The sequence below is a fragment of the Dipodomys ordii genome, unplaced genomic scaffold (genome assembly GCF_000151885.1).
Source record: "Dipodomys ordii isolate 6190 unplaced genomic scaffold, Dord_2.0 Scaffold31, whole genome shotgun sequence".
Classification (NCBI taxonomy): domain Eukaryota; kingdom Metazoa; phylum Chordata; class Mammalia; order Rodentia; family Heteromyidae; genus Dipodomys; species Dipodomys ordii.
The window spans coordinates 2,378,555-2,405,465 of NW_012267247.1; the positions used below are offsets into that span (position 1 = coordinate 2,378,555).

The 26,911-nt window shown below is 40.7% G+C and overlaps 1 protein-coding gene across 1 annotated transcript in view; it reads right to left on the reverse strand.

Moving 5' to 3' along the window:
- Atad5 (ATPase family, AAA domain containing 5) overlaps positions 1-26,911 on the reverse strand; it is a 47,346-nt gene that overhangs the window by 7,275 nt on the left and 13,160 nt on the right. The window contains 13 exon segments of the mRNA XM_013016286.1: positions 3,253-3,433; positions 6,134-6,198; positions 9,771-9,864; positions 11,111-11,247; positions 11,503-11,679; positions 16,637-16,787; positions 17,351-17,490; positions 17,730-17,809; positions 18,792-18,888; positions 19,558-19,746; positions 20,432-20,591; positions 21,666-21,820; positions 22,969-23,153. Of these exon segments, the coding sequence (XP_012871740.1) occupies positions 3,253-3,433; positions 6,134-6,198; positions 9,771-9,864; positions 11,111-11,247; positions 11,503-11,679; positions 16,637-16,787; positions 17,351-17,490; positions 17,730-17,809; positions 18,792-18,888; positions 19,558-19,746; positions 20,432-20,591; positions 21,666-21,820; positions 22,969-23,153 (1,811 nt within the window).

Here is a 26,911-nt window from a genome sequence, read left to right on the forward strand (position 1 = left end):
TTTATTGTAGCACTGTTCACAATAGCCAGGATATGGAAACAACCCAGATGCCCCACCACAGATGAATGGATCCAAAAATTGTGGTATCTATACAATATTATGTAGCCATTAGAAACAACAAAATAATGGCATTTACAGGGAAATGGATGGAGCTAGAAGAAATCATAACGGCACATGGTCTCCCTGATAAGTGGATGTTAAATCCAAAATGTTAGGTGATACGACAAAATTAACAGGACATAAGAAATAAAGGACTGGGGCTGGGAAGGTGGCTCAGTGGTAGAGCGCTTGCCTTGTATGCATGAGGCCCTGGGTTCGATTCCTCAGCACCACATAAGCACAAAGAAAAAAGCCGGGAGTGGCGCTGTGGCTCAAGTGATAGAGTGCTAGCCTTGAGCTGAAGAGCTAGCGGCCTGGCCCAGAGTTCAGGCCCCACAACTGGACCAAAAAAAAAAACAACAACAAAGGACTTTCACTCATCTGGTGGAATCACTACTAAATAACCCCATGCTGCTGATCACATGTATGGTATATATGTACACACTGGAGGGAAACTAGGAGGACGACATAGAACTAGAGGGAATCACGGAAAAACATATAACAGCGGGACCCATCAGCTGCACTGGACATTGATCAAAATGAACTAAGCAACACAATGGCAGTGATGGGAGGGAGGGAACAAGTGGGAGAAGAGGGAACAGCTGATACTATGCAAAAAAAGAGAAATGTACATATCACCCAATGTGGACGAAATAACTGTACTGCAGAGCTCACAGAACTCATAAATGTTATAGACCATGATAGACAATTTGCTCCATGAAAGTTAGAATGTGTTTGTGACTTTAACTAAGCATCACTATCCCACAATACTGTGAAATTTGGGAAATTATGTAACCATTTAATCGCAGTAAAAAATGTGGGGAAAAAAAAAAGTCAAGCAAGAGCATGAGGCCTAAGTTCAAGCCCCAACAACAGAACCAGAAAAAAAAAGTACAGGATAACTTATTTAAAACAACACCTATGGGACTAAGAATGTGGCTTAGTGATAGAGTGCTTGCCTAGCAGGCATGAAGCCCTGGGTTCAATTCTTCAGTACCACATAAACAGAAAAAGCAGAAATGGCACTGTGGCTGAAGTGGTAGAGTGCACGACTTGAGCGAAAGTTCAGGGACAGTGCCCAGGCCTTGAGTTCAAGCCCCACAACTGGCAAAAAATAAAATAAAAATAAAATAACACCTAAACCAAATGAAAAGATAATATTTCAAACAATTGAACAGACAGAAACTGCAGCATGGTGATCCACAACTGTAATCATAGCTATTTAGAAGGTGGAAAAGATGAGGATTGTGATTTGAGGCCAATCCAGGGAAAAAGTCATCAGGACTCCATCTCAATCAGTAAGACATGTAGTGGTGACTCAAGCCTGTGATCCTGGCTGCTCAAGAGACTGTATGCAGAAGAATTGCCATCCAAAGGCAAAAGCATGGGACTTGGAAATAGAGGCATGTCTCAAGTAGTAGAGTGCCAGTCTTGAAATTAAAAGCCCAATGAGAGAGCAAGACCCTGAATTCTGTGCTCCAATAGAAGCACAGAAGAAAACCAAAACAAAATAACCAAGCACTGGAGGCTCATGCCTATAAGCTTAGCTACTCAGGAGGCTAAGATCTAAGAATCACACTTAAAAGCCAGCTTTGCTTGGACAAACAAACCCAAGAGACTTTTTCTTTTTTGCTGAGGCTTGAACTCTGGGGCTGAGCTCTGTCCCTTAGTTTCTTCTGCTCAAGGCTAGGGCACTACCACTTAAACCACAGCACCACTTCTGGCTTTTTTCTGAGTAGTTTATTCTGAAGACAAGAGTCTTATAGACTTTCCTGCCCAGGCTGGCTTCAAACTGCGGATTCTCAGATCTGAGCCTCCTGCGTAGCTAGGATTATAGGTGTGAACCACTGGCACCTGTCTTCAAGAGACTTCTATCTCCAATAAACCATCAAAAAGTCAGAAGTGGAGCAGTGCCTCAAGTGATAGAGCATCCATCTGGTAAAGTTCGGACAGTGTATAGGTCCTAAGTTCAAGCCCCAGTACCAATATGGGTGCGCGTGCGCACACACACACGCACACGCACACACACACGCACACACACACACGCACACGCACACACACACAGAGTTCAAGCCCCAGTACCAATATGGGTGTACATACGCACACGCACACACACACATACCACTACCTGAACACACACACACACACACACACACACACACACACACACTACACTACACTACACTAAAGCAAAATAGGGCTAGGGGTATGGCTCAAATGATAGAGTATCTGCCTAATAGGTATAAAGCCCTGAGTTTGATCAAAGACCAGTATTACAGGGGGAAGGAGGGAGTTGTGAACAAATACATCATAGAAGAAAAAAAATCTAAATTCATAAAAAGATGTACATATATATATTGACATCTCTATCTCTATCTATCTATATATATATAAATACTGAAGATTAGCCTAACTGGGTATTCATTTAAATATCTGTAATAACATTCATTTACACCTATAAAGCATAGTTACTAGGGAAGCTGAGATTCAACAAATCTCAGTTTGAGGGACAAATGTTGAAGATACTTTTTCTCAACCAATAGCAGGGTACAGTGGTATGCACCTGTGATCTCAGCTACACAAGAGTCTAAGACCAGGAGCATCATGCTTCTAGACCAGACAGGACAAAAAGGTTCAAGAAACATGATTAGATTGAAGAAACAGAACACTGTAGTACATGCTTGTTATCCCTACTATTTCAGGAAGTATAAAATATGAGGACCGATGTCAAGGCACAAATCTGGACAAAAGACAAGACTCTATTTTAAACAACAAAACAAACAAGCAAACACATGGGGCTGGGAAGGTGGCTCAGTGGTAGAGTGCTTGCCTTGCATGCATGAGGCCCTGGGTTCAATTCCTCAGCACCATATAAGCAGAAAAAGGCGGAAGTGGTGTTGTGGCTCAAGTGGTAGAGTGCTCGCCTTGTGCTGAAGAGCTTAGGGACAGCGCCCAGACCCAGAGTTCAGGCAATTGAGGGATGGGGGAGACAACAACAAAACACAATTGGACAAAATATGGCTGGATGCATAGTTCACCAGGCGATCACTTGCCAGATATGAAGACCTAAATTCAAACCCTAGTACTACAAACACAAAAACACACACACTGAGTCTCATAATAGGAATCTCTTATAATAATAGATCAACTTACGACAACCAGGTAATGGCCTTTCTTTTAAAAATCCACCTCCACTTCTAATCCAAAATTGTAAATAAAGGATACTTTTCCTGATATCACAAGCATTAGCAGTCAACAAGGTTACAAAATCTTTTGCATCAGTTCTGAAATTCTCAGTTAAGCAGATCATCTGTAGGTAGCTGGCAACATTTAGCTTAAAAACAGAGAGAAAAAAACAAGAAATAGCATTAGTTTCAGAGTTAATAGAACAATATATAAAAGCAAAGTAAGTTTTTCTTATACAGTATCTTCAGATCTTGAGAATTAAATTTCCATTTAAAAAATGTATGAGCATATGACACCAAATTAGAGGGATTTTCCATATATTTCTTTTCTTTTCTTTGTTTTTTTTGTCGGTTGTGGAGCTTGAACTCCAAGCTTGGACACTGTCCCTGCGTTCTTCAGCTCAAGGCGAGCACTCTTCCGCTTGAGCCATAGTGCCACTTTCCGTTTTCTATAGGTTTATTGAAGGTAAGAGTCTCATGGACTTTCCTGCCTGGGCTGGCTTTGAACCAGATCTAGCCTCTTGAGTAGCTATGATTACAGGCATGAGCCATCAACGCCGGCTATTTATTTCTTTTCTTTACTGTGTTTAGTCTAGAAAAGCAAAGAAACTTACATGAGAGATTCTCCAACCCTGAATATTACAGGCAGTTTTATCAATCTTGGAAAAAACCTCTTAGGATTAAGTATGGTATACCTCAATAGAATATTTCATAGCCATCAAATGTATGAATACTACAATACTGAAAAATACTTATGTAATTTTTAAAATAGAATAAGAAAATTGTATCAATGAGTATTTATATGTAAGTACACAGACACACACATATGTTTATATGTCAATGTAGTCATTGATTTTATTTTACTCCATAGTCTTTTTTCTAAAAAGAAATCATGGTAGATTTTTTTTTTTTTTTTTTTTGGTCGGTCCTGAGGCTTGAACTCTGGGCTGGGCGCTGTCCCTCAGTTCTTCAGCTCAAGGCTAGCGCTCTATCACTTGAGCTACAGGACCACTTCCGGTTTTCTGATGGTTTATTGGAGATAGGAGTTCCCGGACTTTCCTGCCCAAGCTGGCTTTGAACTGTGATCCTCAGCTCTCAGCCTCCTGAGTAGCAAGGATTACAGGCGTGAGCCACCTGTGTCTGGCTAGATTGTTTTTTTATTTGCCAGTCCTTGGGCTTGAACTCAGGACCTGAGTACTGCACCTGGGCCTCTTTGTGTTCAAGGCTACCACTTGAGTCACAGCCCTGGCTTTTTCTGAGTGGTTTATTGTAAATAAGAATCAAATGGCCTTTTCTGCCTGGACTTGCTCTGAACTTGCAATCCTCAGATCTCAGCTAGGATTACAGGCGTGAGCCACTGGCACCTGGCCATGTTTTTAATTTAACTGTATTAGGTATCTAAAGGATGGGTCTGGCTCTCCAACATCCTCATGGAGTTCTTATTTGCGTGTGTGTGTGAGAGAGAGAGGGAGAGAAAATGTATACTGGGGCTTAAAATCAGTGCATCACTCCTGCTTCGCTTTTTCACTCAAGGCTGGTATTCTACCACTTGAGCCACACCTTCACTTCTGGTGTTTTGTTGGTTAATTGGAAATGAAAGAGTCTCACAGATGCTTCTCCTTGGGCTAGCTTCAAACCTTAATTTTTAGGTCTCAACCTTTTGGAGTTACTAAGATTACAGGTTTGAGCTACCACTTCCTGGTTAAAATGTTCCACTCTTGATGGACATATTGTTTGTTTTGTTGAGACAGAATCTTGACATGTAGATTAGCAGTAGATTAGATCTCCTGCCTTAGTCTCCTGAGTGTTGCTCAAAGTCCCTGAGAATATCCCTCAGGAAGTTTTGGAGGTGATGAAAATGTTCTGCATCTTCATGTGAGTGATAATGATTACAATGGGATTTTACATGTTTACTTTCACTGGGTAATAGACATAAGTGCAAATTTTAACTATATTGAACTCTCTTAGCCAGGCATGGAGACACATTCTGGCTGAAACAGAAGATCTTAAGTTTGAATCTAGCCTAGGTACTTAGAAAAACAGAAAACAAAAGTGCTGTGAGTGTGAATCAAGTGGTAGAAAGTTTCTAAGTATGCAAGAGGCTCTGAATTAACTCTCTAGTGCCATTAAAAAAATTCATCTTAAGAAAGAAACACTACTAGGGGGAAAAAAATCTCAAATGAACTTTGGAATTAGAAAAAATTAAGTATTTGAAGAAAAGTAAAAAAATAATTACAGCCAAGAGCCAGTGGCTCATGCCTATCATCCTAGCTTTTCAGGAGGCCGAGATCTGAGGACTGCGGTTGGAAGCCGGCACAGGCAGGGAAGTCCATGAGATTCTTTTTTTTTTTTTTTTTTTTTTTTTTTGGGTCCGGTCATGGGGCCTGAACTCTGGGCCTGGGTGCTGTCCCTCAGCTCTTCAGCTCAAGGCTAGCGCTCTACCACTTGAGCCACAGCGCCACTTCCGGCTTTTTTCTTTTTGCTTATGTGGTGCTGAGGAATCGAACCCAGGGCCTCTGGCATGCAAGGCATGTGCTCTACCACTGAGCCACCTTCCCAGCCCCCCATGAGATTCTTATCTCCAGTTAAGCACCAAAAAAATCCATAAGTGAATCTGTGGCTCAAGTGAAATGAAGATAGCCTGTGCAAGAAAGCTACAGGGCAGTGACCGACCAGGCTCTGAGTTCAAGCCCAGAACTAGCATACACACAAAAATAAATAAATAAAAATAAAAGTCTTCTAAAACTCCCAAGTTTTATTCCTTAGCAAAGTTTAAATTATAGCTTAATAACAAAAGCTTTTATGTAATTATGATATGCCACTGATTATTATGAAAATGCAAAACTTACCAGGGACGGAGTATTGAAATTGATTTCTTCAAAACAACCATCAAACACTAAACTAAATGTTGGATCTACAAAAAAAAAAAAAAATATATATATATATATCAAACAGTAAAAGCTGTAAATAACTTTTTCCAACACTGAAAGTAGTCCTGAGCAAAGGGCGTGGCTACCGTAGCAGAGCAGCTGCCTGGTAAGGGCAAAGTCTGGAGTTCAATTTCCAGTATCACCGAATGAAAAAAAAAAAAAAACCATTGGGCTGGGAATGTGGCTTAGTGGTGTAGTGCTTGCCTACTATGCATGAAGCCCTGGGTTCAATTCTTCAGTACCACATACACAGACAAGGCTAGAAGTGGCGCTATGACTCAAGCAGTAAAGCGCTTGCCTTGAGCTGAAGAGCTCAGGGACAGGTCTAAATCCAGAGTTCAAGCCTCACGACCGATTAAAAAAAAACGACAATTTAGAAAACAAAAAGGTACAATGTCTATGTGCCAACTAATATTTATATAAAATATGTATATACGTGTATATATAGAGACAGAGAGATGAACTCCAAAATATGGGGGGGAAAAATCCACACACACAGAGTTTCCTCTTATTTGAGGTTTTGCTATCATTTCTGTTGGTCATAGGGCTTGAAATCAGGGTCTGGGCACTGTCCCTGAGCTCTTTTACTCAAGACTAGTAATCTACCACTTGAGCCACAGCGCCACTTCTAGCTTTTTCTGTTTATGTGGTACTGAGGAATTGAACCCAGGGCTTCATGCATGCTGGGCAAGCACTCTACCAGTAAGCCTCCTTCCCAGCTGCAAATCATTCATTTTTCTAGTGTATCCATGCTGCGTAAGTTTTCTGTCCATTGGCCACTTAGCCTCCATGGATATCAGGCTGACTTTCATGATATTACAATGTTCAAATAACCCTTATTTTACTTAAAAATAGCCTCAAAACAGGTGGTTTATGTTTTTATTTTTTTGGTGCTGGTTCTGAGGCTCGAATTCAAGATCTGGGCACTGTCTCTGAGCTTCTTTTGGTTTGGTTGGTCATGGGGCTTGAACTCTGGGCCTAAGCACTGTCCCTCAGCTCTTCAGCTCAAGGCTAGTGCTCTACCACTTGGGCCACAGTGCCACTTCTGGCTTTTTCTGTTTATGTGGTGCTGAGAAATAGAACCTAGGGCCTCATGCATGCGAGGCAAGCACTCTACCACTGAGCCTCCTTCCCAGACTCTGAGCTTCTTTTGCTGAAGGCTAATACTCTACCACTTAAGCCACAGCTCCACTTATAGCTTTTCTGGTAGTTTGGTGGGGATAAGAGTCTCACAAAAAGGGCAGGTGGCTCAGTGGTACAGTGCTTGCCTTGCATGCATGAGGCCCTGGGTTCAATTCTTCAGCATCACATAAGCAGAAAAAGCTGGAAGTGGCACTGTGGCTCAAGTGGTAGAATGCTAGCCTTGAGCTGAAGAGCTTAAGTACAATACCCAGGCCCCGAGTTCAAGCCCCATGACTGACCAAAAAAAAAAGAAAAAAAAAAAAAAAAAGCTGGTCACTGGTGGCCCACACCTATAATCCTACTCAGGAAGCTGAGATCTGAAGATTGTGGTTCAAAGCTAGCCCAGCCAGGAAAGTCCCTGAGAATTTTATGTCCAATTAACCATCAGAAAACAGGAAGTGAAGCTGTGTGGAAGTGGAGCTCAAAATGGTAGAGTGCTAACCTTCGGGGAGGGAAGAGTCAGGGATAGTGCCCAGGCCTTCAGTTCAAGCCACATGATTGACAAAACAAACAAACAAACAAACAACAACGACAACAAAAACCCAGGGGCTGGGACTATGGCTCAGTGGTAGAGTGCTTGCCTAGCATGCATGAAGCCCTGGCTTCAATTTCTCAGTACCACATAAACAGAAAAAGTGAGAAGTGGTGCTATGGCTCATGTGGCAGAATGCTAGCTTTGAGCAAAAGAAGCTCAGAGACAGTGCCCAGGCCCTGAGTTCAAAGCCACAGGACTGGCAAAAAAAAACCCAAAAAAAACAAAAACACTCGCACAGACTTTCCTGTTTGTGCTGGTTTTGAACTGTGATCCTCACATCTCAGCTAGAGTAGTATGAACCACTGGCATCTGCTTTTTTTTGTTTTTTTAAGATAAGGTCTTGCTGGTGCCTGTGGCTCACACTTGTAATTGTAACTACTCAGAAGGCTGAGATCTGAGGAACACAGTTCAAAACCAGCTCAGGTAGGAGTCTGTGAGACTCTTATCTCCAATTAACCACCAGAAAACTGGAAGTGGCACTGTGACTCAAGAGGTAGAGTGCTTACCTTGAGCTGAACAGCTCAGGGACAGCACCCAAGCCCAGAGTTCAAGTCCCATGACTGACCAAAAAAAAAAAAAGACTAGGTCTCATAATACAGAATGAACTTGCCTTTAAGCCTATCTACTCAGGAGGCTGAGATCCGAGGATCACAGTTCAAAGCCAGCCTGAACAGGAAATTCCCTGAGACTCTTTATTTCCAATAGACCACCAGAAAACCGGAAGTTGCGCTGTGGCTCAAGTAGTAAAGCACTCGCCTTGAGCTGAAGAGCTCAGGGGCAGTGCCCAGGCCCTGAGTTCAAATCTTTTCTTCCTGAGTACCAGGATTATTAGGAATGTGTTACTACATCCAGCTAAACTTACATGTTGGGGGGCAGTAATACAATTAAAACTCAGGACCTTGTGCTTGCTAGAGAACCTGCTCTAACTAGTACCTGCCTAGTACTAGTGCTCATGTTGGCTAAGAAGGTTCTCCACCCTTGAATATGAGCCATGCTTCTTTCAACTGATTTTTTACTTTATTTTTGCCAGCCCTGGGGCTTGAACTCAGGGCCTGGGCGCTGTCCCTGAGCTCTTCAGCTCAAGGCTAGCACTCTACCACTTGAGCCACAGCGCCATTTCCAGTTTTCTGGTGTTTAATTTGAGGTAAGAGTCACAGACCTTCCTGCCCAGGCTGGCTTTGAACTGTGATACTCAGATCTCAGCCTCCTGAGTAGGTATGATTATAGGCCTGAGCCACTGGCACCCAGCAGCTCTCTTGAGTAGCTAGAATTACAGGCATAAGCCATCAGAGCCCAGCTCAACGACTTTTGTTGTTGTTGTTGTTGCTTGAGGGGCTTGGACTCTGGGCCTAGGCACTGTCCCTGAGCTCTTCAGCTCAAGGCAAGTGCTTTATTACTTGAACTACAGCGCAACTTCTGGTTTTCTGGTGGTTTATTGGAAATAAAGAGTCTCAGAGACTTTCCTGCTCAGGCTGGCTTTGAACTGCAATCATCAGATCTCAGCCTCCTAAGTAGCTAGGATTACAGGCATGAGCCACCAGTGCGTGGCTACTCAACGATTTTTTGTTGTTATTGTTCTTGGGCACTGTCCCTCAGCTCCTCAGCTCAAGGCTAGCGCTCTACCACTTGAGCCAGAGTGCCACTTCTGGCTTTTTCTGCTTATGTGGTGCTGAGGAAGTGAACCTAGGGCCTCATGCATGTAAGGCAAGCACTCTTCCACTTAGCCACCTTCCCAGCCCTACTCAACAACTTTTAAAGGAACATTTCTAACTAAAATTAGAAGCTTTCCCACAACATTTGAACCAAAGTTTTAATTGTACTGAAACCATTGTCACCTACCACTTGTAGTAAGGACTACAGGTCGTTTAGTGGTTGCCATGAATGTTTTGATTGCATTCAAAAATCCAGCATCTTCATCAAAAATGACATCAACCTACAAAACATTTATTAGAGTATTAATTAATTGAGAAACATGACACTCATTGGAATCAGTTACATATATCATTAGATGTAGAATATATCTATAATACAAAAATTATTAATTTTGAAAAGTAAATTTAGCTCATACTGAAAAGTTTGTCTTATATCATAAAATAATTTTTTAAATAATCAAAATATTAACAGGGTGCTGGTGGCTCCCACCTATAATTCTAGCTACTCGGGAGGCTGAGATCTGAGGATCATGGTTCAAAGCCAGCCCGAAGAGGAGAGACCTGAGACTCTTATCTCCAATAAACCACTAGAAAACCAGAAGTGGCACTGTGGCTCAAGTGGTAGAGTACTCACCTTGAGCTAAAGAGCTCAGGGACAGTGTCCAGGCCCAGAGTTCAAGCCCCATGACCGACCAAAAAAAAAAAAGAAAAAAAATCAAAGTATTCAACAATGACAATAAAAAACCCAGAGCTAGCCGGATGCTGATGGCTCATGCCTACAATCCTAGCTACTCAGGGGATAGATCTGAAGATTCCAGTTTAAAGCCAGCCCAAGCTAGTTCATTGAAGACATTTATCTCCATCAAAAAGCTGGAAGTAGAGCCTAAGGCTCAAGCTAGCCTTGAGCAAAAAGCTCAGGGATGGGGCACATTAATTCCATTAATTAATTCCATTAATCATCTTCCTAAAAATTATTTGAGGGCTGGGAATGTGGCTTAGTGATAGAGTGCTTGCCTACCTAGCATGTATGAAACCCTGGTTTTGATTCCTCATACCATATAAACAGCAAAAGCTGGAAGTGGCACTGTTGCTCAAGTGGTAGAGTGTTAGCCTTGAGCAAAAAGAAGCTCAGGGACAGTGCTCAGGCCCTGAGTTCAAGCCCTAGAACTGGCAGGAAAAAAAATTATTTGACAGTTGATGAAATCAACTTTGATTACAAACAGAATATTTCTGGCTTTTGGGGCATATGTATATCAAATAACCACACACACTCAAACATACTTTTCTAGAATTAAGGATTCAACCTAGGGGCTCTCATTTGCTAGGCAGGTGGTCTACCGCTTGAGGCCCTTTGTTTTTGTTTTGACATAGGCTATCTTATAGTTGAGATTACATTTGTAGCTACAGTGTGTAGCTGAAATTACAGCCATCATACATGGCATATAACCACTATGTGAAAATACACAGTCAACATTACAGTAAATTTTTACCAAGGTATAAGATGAACATATACCTCTGTAAGCCTACCTCCTCAAAAAGAATGAGAGATGTTGCATTTTTTCTGTTGGGTTCTTCAGCTCCAAATTCTTTGATATTTGAATTAGCTTCATTTGTATTTTTGGTGTGAGTAATTTGCTTTTGTTCCAAAGAAGAATGTTTTATTCCTGCACAAATAAAATGTTAACGTTTTAGGAAAATTCATTTTTATTAGAACACTAGACATTTCCACTGAATAAGCTCAAACTGAATTCTCCCTAAGAAAAATCAAATAGAACATTAAAACTCCTACATGCAGAACCTTCAGTTTAACTGAGGTTTAACAAACAGCAATAGGAGCCTATGAAATATGTTCATATTTTTGTATGTAACATCATTAATACTTAAAATATCAAATTTATTTTGCAAACTTAATATTTTACCTTTCTTACTTTCCATAGATGCTCCTCCTTCTTCAGTGCATTTGGGTTTGGAAGAAACTTTAAAATAATTGGCCAAAGTTTTAGGAAGAAGTGCTCGTTTTTGCCCACTATTTTTGGGTGACGATGGAGGATGTTTTCTTGGTGATGATAAAACTCTCTTAGGGGAGTTTAACTTTTCTGTTAAGAAAAAATTGTATTTAAAGGATAAACATTCAAAAAATTAAAGAGAGCAAGATTAAGGTAATCACACACACACACACACAAAAGACCCAAATGAAACTTCTAGAAATGAAGACTACATAGAGGCACTGAAAGCAAATGAGAATTTGTAGAAGAAAAGATCTCTAGCTTGAATAAACAGTACTAACTATTCAAACAAATTTAAAGAGGAAAAGGAAGGCTGAAAAGCTGGGCAAAGCATCAGGAAACTGAGAGAACTTCAAGTTCAAATATCAGAAATTTGGAGTTGCCAAGGATATGGAAAGGGCAGGAAAGGTATTTTAAGAAACAAAAGTTGGTCCTACATATCATTTAAACCCAATTAAATATCTAATCCCTAGAGACTTGCCCTGTTTTCTCCTAGTTTCAGTTGCTCCTTCCTGGTCTCCTACAGTGCCCTTACATGCCCCATACAGCTTTGTCAAGTGGTAGTCTCCATGATCCTGACAGTGGACTGTGGTCTCAAGGTGACAGACTTTGTCTTATTTCCCTTGAGATTCCCCAGTGTCCAGCACAGTGCCAACAATATGAGAGATACCTGACAAAATATTTTAAATAAGTAAGTATATGAATGAGCACAGGTCTCCTAACATTCCCCACTGAGGGGCAGACAGGCAGCTGGCCGGCGGGTACTGCTGGTTGCTTCAGAGCCAGGTCTGGTTCCCAGGCATTCTAACTCCCAGCTCAGGATAATAAGTAATCATTTGGCCTATTCCGCCCAGACTTCATGTCTTTAGGTAATACAGTCATTAAACTAGAATCTTTTGGGCCACTTGGTGACAGATAATTATGCCAAGCACAAAAACCATGTAAAATTCTCTCCTTTAGGCCATGGAGCTGTGACATGGTGAGGTCACAGCCTGGCCTCAGTTATCTCCAAATCTCTTGGTGTTCAGATTTGTATATGGTACAACCCAATGCAATAGTGTCTAGATCAACTATTAAACCATTTATAATGCCCAGGAACCAAATTGTGGTAGCCAGCAATTAGCTCTATTCATGTTTTTAATTGTTCTCCATTTGAAGTTTAATGGATGGTTATTATGATGTAGTCTATACATCATCCAAGACTGCAGGCTGCTTGCTAAAGCAGCTAAAGAAAACTAGACTCTGTGCTGGGAAACTGCACATAACCTAACTGGACTCTGGATTCAGTTCTGAGTCTGCTGTTTTGTTCCACATCTTCTTTCTCCAGGCAGAGAGTCAGGAAGAAAAAGGATTTGGAACATAACCATTCTTCATCCAATCATATGGCACACATTCCATGAAGGACTGCAGACACACAGAAAAAGATGTGGTACCTCCCTTTCTCAAGTTCTGAAAGAGAGATCAAAAGATAGAGGAAGGAAAAAGAGAAAAAGAAAAAGGGAAAGAAAGAGAGAGAGAAAGAAAGAAAGGAAAGAAACATGTATATCTTCTATTTCTGTACATGGCTGCCTGGTTTGTGTTCATAGTCCATAGAATCACTGGGTTAAAACCTCTATGACAAAGGTTATCAATGTCCTCAATGGCCATTTCCAGTGGACTCATCCATACCACAAGATTTATTATATTTTTACTCGGAACCAGACAATTTCTGGGCTATAGGGACATAATGGGGATCAAGATTTCCTTGGAGCTGATGTTTTTGTGGATTTTATTTCAGTCCTTGGGTCTCTGTATTGTTTGCTGATGTTGAACATTACTTTCTGGAAATACATTTGCATTCCATTAAAAATAAAAAAAGAAACAAAAGTTGGCTGAATGTCAGTGGCTCACTCCTGCAATCCTAGCTACACAACAGGCTGAGATGGAATCATGATTTGAAGCCAGCCAGGACAAGAAGGTTCATGAGATTCTCATCTCCAATTAAACCAGAAAAAAGCTGGAAGTGGAGGTGTGGCTCAAGTGATAGAGTGACAGCTTTGAGTGAACAAACTAAAGACAAGTGTGAATCCCTGAGTGTAAGAACAAGCCCATGAGTGTAGGAAAGTCCATGAGACTCTTATCTGGCATACAAAAACAACAAAAAGAAACAAAGCCTGAAAATTTTCAATGCAATGAAAATGATAAATCCATACATTGAAGAATCACAACAAATAAGAAGTAGAAAATACCTACATGAAGAGATCTCATAATCAAAGTGTTTAAAGTCAGTGATAAAAAAAAAAAAATTTAAAGCAAGCTGAGGGCTGGGAAGGTGGCTCAGTGGTAGAGTGCTTGCCTTGCACACATGAGGCCCTGGGTTCGATTCCTCAGCACCACATAAGCAAAAAGAAAAAAGCCGGAAGTGGCACTGGGGCTCAAGTGGTAGAGTGCTAGTCTTGAGCTGAAGAGCTGAGGGACAGCGTCCAGGCCCAGAGTTCAGGCCCACGACCGGACCCAAAAAAAAAAAAAAAGCAAACTGATGCCAGTGGTATTGTCTATAATCCTAGCTACTCTGGAGGTTGATACTTGGAGAGTTCAGCCCAGGAAAAAAAGAGTCTGCAAGATTCTATCTCCAATTAACTAGCAAAAGGCTGGGCTATAGACTACCAGCCCAGGGCAAGAAGGCAACAATGAATAAATACAAAGTATCAAAATCCATTAAATAAACCAGGCTGGTGGCTCACGCCTGTAATCCTAGCTACTCAGGAGGTTGAGATCTGAGGATCAGGGTTCAAAGCCAGCCTGGGCAGAAAGGCCGTGAGACTCTTATCTCCAATAAACCATTAGAAAACCAGAAGTGGCACTGTGGTTCAAGCAGTAGAGTGCTTGCCTTGAGCTGAAGAGCTCAGGGACAGCACCCATGCCCAGAATTCAAGCCCCACAACTGACAAAAAAAAAAAAATACATTAAATAAATACAAATCCATGAATTCATAATAACATTAAGAAAATATGAAACTACAAAAAAAGCTCATGGTCAACATTGGAGGCTGCTATTACAGCTTTAATTTAAGAACTAAAAAAAGAAAAGTTGGGTGCTGGTGGTTCACTAGCCTATAATTCTAGTTATTTAGGAAGCTGACATCAGAGCATTGCAATTCAAAGCCAGCCTGGGCAGGAAAAGTCCATGAGACTCTTATCTCCAAATAATCACCAAAAAGCCAGAAGTGGAGCTACGGCTCAAGTGCTACAGCACTGAAACTCAGGGAAAGAGCCCAGGCCCAGAGTTCAAGCCACAGGATTGGCACAAAAGAAAAAAAAGAAATTTATTTCCAGAAATACATTTTCCATGGGGGAAATAAAACCAGCAACCCTATGACAAAGTAAATAGGACTTCAGAAACAAAGGATTTCCACTCATTTTGTTATATCATTGCTAAATGACCACATATATGGCATATATGTGTGTGCAACTGAGGGAAGCTAGGATAGGAGGACACAGAATCAGAGGGAAATGGGAAAACATACAACAGAAGGGCCCATCAGCTGCACTGGACATAGATGAAAATGAACTAAGCAACTCAAAGGAAGCAATGGGAGGGAGGAAATCAGAGGGAAAGAGGGAACAGTTTATACTAAGCAAAAGAAAAGAAATATACTTTTTATCACCTCATGTGGAAGAAATAGTTGCAGTGTCAAAGGTCATAGAATTCACAAACTTTAGCCAGCGCCTGTGGCTCATGCCTGTAATCCTAGCTACTCAGGAGGCTGAGATCTGAGGATCACAGTTCAAAGCCAGACTGGGAAGGAATGTGCGAGAAACCCTTATCTCCAATACACCACTCAGAAAACCGGAAATGGCACTCTGGCTCAGGTGGTAGAGTGCTAGCCTTGAGCTGAAGAGCTCAGGGACAGTGCCCAGAACCAGAGTTCAAGACCCACGACTGACCAAAAAAAAAAAAAAAAAGAATTCACAAATTTTATAGACCATGATAAAGATAATTGTGAAGGTTAAAATGTATTTGTGACTTTAAGTATCACTCACTATTCTACAATACTATGAAATATGTGAAATTTATGTAATCATCTAATCCCAATAAAAACATTTAGAAAAAAACAAACCTGCAACCCCATGATGTAAAAGCCTTGGGGAAAACAAGAATTAGAATATTAAACATGATATCTTGCCCATGTAATTGTAACCCCTCTGTACAGTATTTTCACAATAAAAAAAAAGAATATTAAACATGAGGCAATAGTTGGTAAAGAATAGTGCTTCTCAGAATTCCAACTAATAGGAAGTGGCACTGTGGCTCTAGTGGTAGAGCGCTCGCCTTGAGCTGAAGAGCTGAGGGACAGCGCCCAGGCCCAGAGTTCAAGTCCAACGAGCAACAACAACAACAAAAAAAGAATTCCAACTAATAAATACCAAAAGACCAAAAGAATTATAAAATTATTATTTTAAATCCCTAATGAGCCAAGTACTAGTGGCTCAAGCCTAGTTTGTAATCCTAGCTACTCAGGAAACTGAGATCTGAATATCATGGTTCAAATCCAGTCTAAGCAGGAAAAGTCTACTAGACTCTTATCTCAAAAACCAAAAGTGAGGGGCTGGGAAGGTGGCTAATTGGTAGAGTGCTTGCCTTGTATTCATGAGGCTCTGGGTTCGATTCCTCAGCAACAAATAAGCAGAAAAAGCCAGAAGTGGCGCTGTGGCTCAAATGGTAGAGCGCTAGCCTTGTGCTGAAGAGCTGAGGGACAGTGCCCAGCCCAGAGTTCAGGCTCCACAAGCAAAAAAAAAAACAAAAAAAACCCAGAAGTGAAACTGGGCTCAAAGTGGTGAAGCTCTAGCCTTGAGCAAGTGCTCAAAGACATCACTTAGGCCCTGAGTTCAAACCCATGGCTGACAAAAAGAAAAAAAAACCCTAATGAGTCCGTTGTGAAGTATCATTAATAATACAATGACTGGGAAAACTTTGTAAGTAATGGGTTTGAGGACAAGGGAATGATTCAAATGGTAAAGTGCCTGCCACCAAGTGTGTGGCTCAGAGTTCAATGTCCAGTACTTACTTGGTGACTTGCCAGTGTGGTAGCTATTAAAAAAACAGGGCTTCTGTGAATTTACACCTTGCTTGTCTACTTGATGGGACTGAGTAGCTTCTTTCAACTGAGACAGAATTTGTCGACCACTGCGCTGGGAAGAGGCATTCACTTCAAATATCTGAAAGAAGAATAGATGCAAAATAGAATGGCTTATGTTTCCTTTTTGTTTCTCAGGCAGGAATTTTCTATGTAGCACAAGGTAGCCTCAAACTTGAGATCTTCCTGCCTCACATTCTTGCATGATGAGATTTTAAGCATGTTCCACTACAAATGCTGGGGGTTTTATTTAAGAGTAATCATTGAGAATGATGGAAGGGATGACATTGATCAAAACATATTTACTCATAATCTGACTTGAAACCCTTTTGTGCAACTACTTAAAATTTTTATTTTATTTTATTTATTATTAGTTTTTTGGGGGGTCTGGTTGTGGGGCCTGAACTCTGGGCCTGGGCGCTGTCCCTCAGCTCTTCAGCTCAAGGCTAGCACCTTGAGCCACAGTGCCACTTCTGGCTTTTTTTTTTTTTTTTTTGCTTATGTGGTGCTGAGGAATCAAACCCAGGGCCTCATGCATGCAAGGCAAGCACTCAACCACTGAGCCACCTTCCCAGCCCAGTGATTTAAAATTTTTATAGAAGAGTAATCATTACATTAGCATTTTTCCATTGCAGCTCTACTAACCTTAAATCCAAGCTCCTGAGCACAAGCATACACTGCAGCAGTTTTTCCTACTCCTGTTGGTCCTGTTATGAGAACAGTATTGCAAAGACGGCTCTCTTCTTCATCTGAACTGCTGTAAAGGTCTATCCTATCTGAAAAATCTGAAAAGTTGTTTAAATGCATAGAAAATTATTAGATGCTCACGAAAGTCATTCTACCTCATGAAACTCAGGGATCAAATATCACAATTGTCTTGATTTTATTTTTGCCAAAGAATGGAGAAAAACTAATTTACAAAAAGTAGATCCAGTACAAAATGCCAACCTAGAAATGTTAGAACACTATGACTTAATTTGACTCTAGAAAAGTTCAGTGAAATGAGCAAAGATGACTCAAATACCTTCCAGCTTCTCGTCTCGTTTTCCCTTCAAATTCTGTCTTTCTTCCAATTCGGCTCTCCTTTTCCAGTCTTTCAACCAACTGCCATACAGACATCATTTACCTTATGTTAAAAGGATTGCTGAGGAAATTATGCCCTATTACTCCATAATGCTTCTAAATCAACAGTAAAATATTTTTACATGGGCATGAATGTTTTAAAATGAAGTACTTTTCTCTTAAATATACAAGACTACAGGGTACTCAGTGTATCACTGGTTATATTCTTAAGAAAAAGCAGGGAGCCAGTGGTTCACTCCTAGCTACTCAGGAAACGGAGAGCAGAGGACCAAGGTTCAAAGCCAGCCCAGGGAGGAAAGTCTGTGAGAGGCTTATCTTCAATTAACCACCAGCCAAACGGAGTTGTGGTAAAGCACCAGCTCTGAGAGAAAAAACTAAGGGTCAGTGCTTAGCCCTTGAGTTCAAGCCACTGAACTGATACCAAAAAGAAAAGGAAAAAACATACACACAATTTTTCCTGGAAAGGTATATAATAAAGTCTCAATAGAAACTCTAGGGAGTAGAAATGTGAGAAAGGAGGGAGAATAATGGCGGTCTGAGTCTAATCAAGATCCATTGCATGCATATATGGACATGTCAGAATTAAACTCTCATTAATGCCAATTCAAAATGAGGGGAGGGGTAAAGAATGAAAATAAAATGAGTGTCATGGGCTGGGAAGGTGGCTCAGTGGTGGAGCACTTGCCTTGCATTCATGAGGCCGGTTTGATTCCTCAGCACCACATAAGCAAAAAGAAAAAAAGCCGGAAGTGGTGCTGTGGCTCAAGTGGTAGAGTGCTAGCCTTGAGCTGAAGAGCTGAGGGACAGCGCCCAGGCCCAGAGTTCAGGCCCCACGACCAGACCAAAATAAATAAATAAATAAATAAAATAAAATGAGTGTCATTCAACAACAAAAGAAATATAAAAAAAGAGACTTTTTACTTAAAATTCTGTTTATAACTATTTTCCCATGAAGTATATAACTCTATAATAAATTCTAATATTTTTCAAAAATTGTACTAACCTATGTAATTTTTTTATAGCTAAGTCATTGCCTATGAGTTCACTGGCATTCTGAGGTTGATATTTTTCTGTCCAGAGCATGTCTTCAATTCCAGAATCTAAAGAAAAAACATAAGTAAAAATTAAGGTATTATATATTCCTTGAAGTATACATTTTTAAATGATTTTACTACTTACTAAAGAATTGTAGAATTATTTATTTATAAAAGGCTGTTTTTATATATTGGTGGCTCATGCCTATAATCCTAACTACTCAGGAGTAGCAGGATCATGGTTTGAAGCCAGCCTGGAGTGAGACTACATCTCAAGTTAACCAGTAAAAAGCCAGTCTGGAGGTAGAGAGAGAGCAAAAACAAGAGTTCAAGTATAAGAACGAGAAAAATCTAGTTTACCAGAATGGAGGATACTTTTGCTGCAGACCTGTTAACATCTATTATCAGAACGAAATTATCTCCTACTGCTTCTGCCTTCAACTTTACATGTGCTCAAAGCAGTTTGTTTCTTCTGAAATGTTTTTTGTTTTTTTTTTTTTTTCGGGGGGGAGTCTGGTCATGGGGCCTGAACTCTGGGCCTGGGCGCTGTCCCTCAGCTCTTCAGCTCAAGGCTAGCACTCTACCACTTGAGCCACAGCACCACTTCTGGCTTTTTTTCTTTTTGCTTATGTGGTGCTAAGGAACCGAACCCAGGGACTCAGGCATACAAGGCAAAAGCACTCTACCACTGAGCCACCTTCCCAGCCCTTTTCTGCAATGTTATAGAAAATATACCTTTGGAGGAATCTGGCTTTATCCCAGAAGAGATATTTCTTTTGTCAAGATCTTCTGACTTCCCCTTTATTTTTTCTGGAATTACTGAATATTCATTTGGCTTTTTTCTTTTTGACTTCTGATTTCCTGTTTCCACTCGTTTCCTTTTGGTTTCTTTATGACTAACATCAGGCTCAAATTGTGGACTTTCTATTTGGAAATTATACAAATCCGCATACTTATTAATTTATCAAAGCAAGCTATAATATTCAATAATCTTTATATTACTTCCAAAAATTCCAGTCTCAAGACATTAAGATAAAATGACTCAAATACAACACACTGAAAGTAAGATGGAGGACTTATTATTTAGACTGCCTTTTATAAAAGCTATGTAGGTAAAAATTACCTCATCTAAGGCTTTCCTTAAGTGATTCATATTTTACAGTAATTGAAGCTATCACTGGGTTCACCTTTCTAAAAGCTGACAGTGCTGACATTCCATTACAGGAGACTCTTTCCTTTAGCTAAATAACTCTTGTTTTGTCTCTGTGAACCACTTTTCTGTGTATGCCAGTACTGGGGTTGAACTCAGAGCCTTGTGCTTTCTTTTAGTTTTTTCACTCAAGACTGCCAACTCCACCACTTGAGCCACATCTCCACTTTGGGATTTTTCTGTAGGTTAATTTTAGATACGTTTCTTGATTTGTTTGCCTGGGCAAGGTTTTGAACCTTGATCCTCAGGTCTCAGCCTCCTAAGTATCTAGGATTACAGGTGTGAACCACTAGTTCCTGGCTATCTGTGGACTATTTCTGTGTCAAAAGCTAAGTCAAAGGCTTCCTGTTTCTTTTCAAACCTGAAGTATTAACATAGATGGTAAAGATTATCACTAACCTTGGTTGCCAGGGACCTCAGAAAGCACCTGGTACTCAATTCGTTTTTGGAGAAGCAATGGAAAATATTTTCCAAAAGCAAAGTTAGGATTGGACCATCTCATTTCTTCCAGCAAAAGATTTCTTACATCTTTAGTAAAATCCTTCCTTGTCCTTGTAAACTGCAATGAAGAATAAGATGAACAATAACAGATCCATCCCATCTATTTAATAATCACAAAACCTCCAAACATTCTGTCCACAAGAAATTAGTATCATTGTAGGATTAGTTGTAGTCACTAAACACAACACTGCATTAATGCAGCATATGAAGTACTTACTTTTGTATTTTACTTTCTCTCTTGAGTAATACTTTATACCTTTATTAAACTATAATGCTGATCTACAAAATATCTAGACTGGTGTATAATATTTAATATTTTTTCTCAAGATTGGTAATGAGGTTTTGTTTCTTTTTTTTTCTGTTATTGTTATTTTGCTATATAGCTCAGGGTGGCTTTGAAATTTTCCTGTGTTAGCCACTCAAGTTTTGGGAAGTGCGCACAATAACATCTAGCTGTACTATTAATTTTTCTTTCTATTTTTTGTGTGTGTGTGTGTGTGTGTGTGTGTGCTGGTCCTGGGACTTGAACGCAGAGCCTGGACACTTCCATAAGCTTTTTCATTCTAGGTTAGCACTCTATACTTGAACCACACACCTCCACTTCTGGCATTTCTAGTGGTTTATTAGAGATAAGACCCTCATGGACTTTCTTGCCCAGGCTGGTTTTGAATCATAATCCTCAGATCTCAGCCTCCTGAGTAGTTAGGATCACAGGTAGAAGTCACCAGTGCCTGGCCCTTTTGTTAATTTTTAGTTTTTGATTTTTTTTTTGGTCTGCCCTGGGGCCTGAACTCTGGGCCTGGGTGCTGTCCATGAGCTCTTCAGCTCAAGGCTAGCACTCTACCACTTGAGCCACAGCACCTCTTCCGGCTTTTTCTGCTTATGTGGTGCTGAGGAATGGAACCCAGGGCCTCCTGCATGCAAGGCAAGCACTCTACCACTGAGCCACCTTCCCAGCCCCCTTTTTGTTAATTTTTAAAACTTTGTTGATTACCCAAAAGATGTGTACTTCATTTGGATTGTTAAACATTATACTTCAGGATGGTAAGAGACAAAAGTAGACATGCAATCTTTGCTCCTCTGGGATTTGTGAAAGAAGCACCCTACAATGGATGAGCTTTCTAGTACTTACCAAGACAGCAGAATTACTTTTCAGATTTGAATTCAATGTTGAAAATTCACCCAGAGCAATGACACATTTTGAAAGATCTATTATGTTAGAACTCAGTTCTCTAAGTTTGGTTAACAGAGGACAACAGGGTGCTTTCAAATGCCATAACCAATACCCTAAAGGAAAAGAGAAAAGGTATCATAACTAATGTTTATACACTGTACATGTTACTGTGCAACAAGGATGCAAACATAAAAACATTTGACAAAGCCAGGCACTGGTGGCTCACACCTGTAATCCTAGCTACTCAGGAGTCTGAGATCTGAGGATCAAGGTTGAAACCAGATCAAGCTGGAAAACCCATGAGACTCTAATCTTCAATTAACTACCAGAAAACTGGATCAAAGTAGTAGAACACTAGCCTTTAGCAAAAAAACCCAGGGACAGTGCCCAGGCTCCAAGTTCTAGCCCCATGATTAACAATCAATCAATTAATTAATCAATCAATCAAATTAACAACAACAACAAAACAGTGTTGGAAATCAAAACTAGACTCCATGCATGCTAGACAACAGCTTTATGTTTGAGCTACACACCCAACCTTTGAGAAAGTCTTCAAGATGATCTGTACATACATGGGCTCTGATTTTAGAAAGGAACTACCTTTCTTTTAGAACATCGCTCTAGAGAACAATGCTCACTCAGTACCCCTCACATTAGGGCTATAAGGGTAACATAAGGAAGGAGGCAAAGATCTTCCTTTTGCTTCTTTCCTAACCTACAATTCCCTACCCTTAGTAATCTGAGTCCAAAGATGAGGAAGAGAGGATAAAATATATATCTCAAATTACTACTAACGTAACCCTAAGACTGCTATGAGATCAGAAAATCAAGTTGCTTTTATTTTTGCCAGTCCTGGGGCTTGGACTCTGGGCCTGGGCACTGACTCTGAGCTTCTTTTGCTCAAGGCTAGCACTCTACAACTTGAGCCACAGCGCCACTTCTGGCTTTTTCTGTGTATGTGGTACTGAGGACTCAAACCCAGGGCTTCATGCATGCTAGGTATGCACTTTACCACTAAGCCACAATCCCAGTCTAAGCTACTTTTTCTTTTTTGGAATGGGTCTCACTATATAGCCCTGCTTGGCCTTGAACAACAGATCCTCCTGTCTACCTTCTCAAGTGTTGAGATCGTAGATGTGCTTCACTATGACTGGCCCTGAGTCTCATTTTTTTTTCCGTCATCATTTTTTCTTTAAGCAACTACATTAAATGGTTACTTATTACTTCTAACAATTGAAGTATTTGATCATAATAAACTTACCATCATCTTTTTGCTGAACATGAACAACTCTCTGGAAACTGGCACTTACTGAATTGTAAACATCTAGTGCAGCAGCTTTCTTTGCAATTTGTCGTTTCAAAGAGTCAGGCAAGCCACTCATGAGAAACTCACGCTTTGCTTTAAACTGTACATCACAATCCTGTGATTTTTCAGATGAATCTTGACTTTTAAGAAAATGATTTTAGAAAAAAAAGCTGATTATTTTAACACTTGAAAGAACAAAGTACCTAGAAAATAAAATATTTTTACATTGAATTTAAAAGTTAACTGCTGGGAAGATGCCTTGCATGCATGAGGCCCTGGGTTCAATTCTTCAGTATCACATAAGCAGAAAAAGCCGGAGTGGCACTGTGGCTCAAGTGGTAAAGCACTAGCCTTGAGCTGAAGGGCTGAGTAACAGTGCCCAGGCCCAAAGTTCAAGCCCCACAACCGACCAAAAAAAAAAATTAACCTAAGATATTGGCTGATGAAATTATTTTTTGGTTATCACAAAAGCAAAGGTCTACTCATGTTACAAAACTAAATAAAACAAGTATGTAGAGAAAAAAAATTACTTAAAGGACATCTACCAAAGGACATCTTCCACTATCTTTTAGATGGAAGTGAGTTTTCTTCTTTTATTTGTGGAATGCTAGGTAACAGAAACCAGGACCTCAGAATGCGAGGCAAATATCCTGCCACTGCCAGTTGCTGGTGGCTCATGCCTGTAATCCTAGCTCCTCAGGAGGCTGAGATCTGAGGATCCCGGTTCAAAGCCAGCCTGGGGAAAGAAAGTCCTTGAGACTCTTATCTCCAATAAACCACTTGAAAACTGGAAGTGGCACTGTGGCTCAAGCGGTAGAGTGCTTGCCTTGAGCTTAAGAGCACAGGAACAGCGCCCAAGCCCAGAGTTCAAGCCCACCACCGACAAAACAAAACAAAACAAATCCTACCACTAAGCTTTATCCTCCATACTAGAAGGGCTTTTTTTATTGTTAAATATTCATTTATCTTATATTCAGAAAGAGTACCAGCTTTCAAAAAATGACTATAATAGCTGAAGATGGAGCTCACTGCAGGGTGTTTACCTAGCATGGTAAGGAGCTGGGTTCAACTCCATCAGTGCAAAACAAAACAAAATCTACACACATAACAAACAAAAATAATTTTATAGAGGAAAGGAAAGGCAACGATGACATTGTCCAAAAATAAAAAGCACTCATTATCCAACTTATGAAATGCTTTTCTGTAACAACACCTTAATAATAACAATACAATTATTTTTAGAAAAATAAGTTGCTGGAGATGTCACAGAAGTAGTGGAATACCTGCCCAGCAAGCCCAGGGCTTTGAGTTCAAACTCAAGTACTGTTTATGATCACTAGGTAGTAAGAAACGAATTATTATTTATGTCTATTTTACTTGGCTTATCTTAAAACTTTCTACTTGTTTTCTTTTCCTATTTGAGTGAAATGAGGAGAAGATGAGTCTAGAAGCCAGATTAGAGGAATTAGCCTTAGAAAAGAGGTATGAGGGGCTGGGAAGGTGGCTCAGTGGTAGAGTGCTTGCCTTGCATGCATGAGGCCCTGGGTTCGATTCCTCAGCACCACATAAGCAGAAAAAGCTAAGTGCTGCTGTGGCTCAAGTGGTGGAGCACTAGCCTTGAGCTGAAGAGCTGAGGGACAGCGCCCAGGCCCAGAGTTCAGGCCCCACGACTGGACCCAAAAAAAAAAACCAAAACAAAAAAGAGATATGATGCCAGGTACAGGTGGCTCATGCCTGTAATCCTAGCTACTCAAGAGACTGAGATCTGAGGATTGCGATTCAAAGCCAGCCTAGGCAGGAAAGTCCATGAGACCTATTTTTTTCATGTCAGTCATGGGGCTTGAACTTTGGGCCTGGGCGCTGTCCCTCAGCTCTTCAGCTCAAGCAAGTGCTCTACCACTTGAGCCACAGCGCCACTTCCAGTTTTCTGGTAGTTAAATGGAGATAATAGTTTCACCGACTTTCCTGCCCAGGCTGGCTTTGAACCAAGATCTTCAGATCTCAGCCTCCTGAGTAGCTAGGATGATGGGCATGAGCCAATGGCACCCAAGTTCCATGAACTCATCTCCAATTAACCACCAGAAAACCAGAAGTGGTGCTGTGGCTCAAAGTGGAAGAGTACTAGCCTTGGGCTAAAGAGCTCAGGGACAGTGTCCAGGTCCAGAGTTCATGCCCCACAACTAACCAAAAAAAAAAAAGAAAGAATTTTTTCCATTATTAATAGGAAGGAAGAAGGAAGATTGGCAAAGGTATAGTTAAACTAAAGCAAAAGGTAGACTACAAGAGGAATATAAGGGGCTGGGAAGGTGGCTCAGTGGTAGAGCGCTTGCCTTGCATACATGAGACCCTGGGTTCGATTCCTCAGCACCACATAAGCAAAAAGAAAAAAAGCCAGAAGTGGTGCTGTGGCTCAAGTGGTAGAGCACTAGCCTTGAGCTAAAGAGCTGAGAAACAGGCCCAGGCCCAGAGTTCAGGCCCCACAACTGGACCCCCCCCACAAAAAAAATAGAGTCTGAGATCTGAGGATTGCAGTTCAAAGCCAGTCTAGGATGAAAAATCTCTGAGAAACTCTTATCTCCAATTAAACTACCAGAAAACTGTAAGTGGAGCTGGCTCAAAGTGGTAGATCCCTAGCCTTGAGCAAAAGAGATCAGGGACAGTGCCTAGGTCCTGAGTTCAAGCCCCACAAGGGACCAAAAAAAAAAAAAAAACTCAAACAATCAAAATAACTGAGCCATGAAGATGATAAACCTAGTCTTCTTCCAGCATGCTCCAGTTGCATATACTAGAACATGGTTCATCCTTACTCTTACCCAGTCCTATACCCAAACCTAATTAATAATGAAAAGGTTTCAAATTTATTTCCTCATATCTTTTCATAAATCATTTTTAACATCTTATCTCTTACCTGGGTCATATCAGACCTGTCCTCCCTACATCATTGAGGACTCCTACTCTTCCTTTAGTTTCAATTCAGGTACCATTTCTTTAGCAAAGTCCTCCTTCACCAGATGAAATCTCCTTTTATATAATCCGTAATAGAGCTTTTTTTTTTTTTGGGGGGGGTCCGGTTGTGGGGCCTGAACTCTGGGCTTGGACTCTGTCCCTCAGCTCTTCAGCTCAAGGCTAGCGCTCTACCACTTGAGCCACAACACCACTTCTGGCTTTTTTTCTTTTTGCTTATGTGGTGCTGGGGAATTGAACCCAGGGCCTCATGCATGCAAGACAAGCGCTCTACCACTGAGCCACCCTCCCAGCCCCCCTAATAGAACTTTGTACCTCTCCTTAGCACAATGCCAATTTTTCATTTGTTGCCCTAATTAGTGTTTAATTATAGACTTTCTGCCCTCAAGATTATAAACATCATAATGACAGGGAATGTGTCCTAATACTATATCTTTGGTAACAAAACCAGTACACGGTACATATTAGGAACATACTATTGGATGAAGTTGGTAAATGAAGTTGTATATTTTTGGTTTGATTTTTGATTATTGTATTAATTTATATAGAGACAGTTCCAACATACTTACAAAAATATCAAGACTCAGTAGCACTATCAAATACTATCTCTGAAAATGAACTTAAAGCTTCAGATGCCATTCATATGTTTTCTTGTTTGTTTTTTTTTGGGTCCGGTCGTGGGGCCTGAACTCTGGGCCTGGGCACTATCCCTCAGCTCTTCAGCTCAAGGCTAGCGCTCTACCACCTGAGCCACAGCACCACTTCCGGCTTTTTTCTTTTTGTTTATGTGGTGCTGAGGAAACGAACCCAGGGCCTCGAGCATGCAAGGCAAGCGCTCTACCACTGAGCCACCTTCCCAGCCCCTCATATGTTTTCTTTTTGTTGTTGGTGGTGGTTGTGGGTCTTGAACTCTGGACCTGAGTGCTGTCCCTCT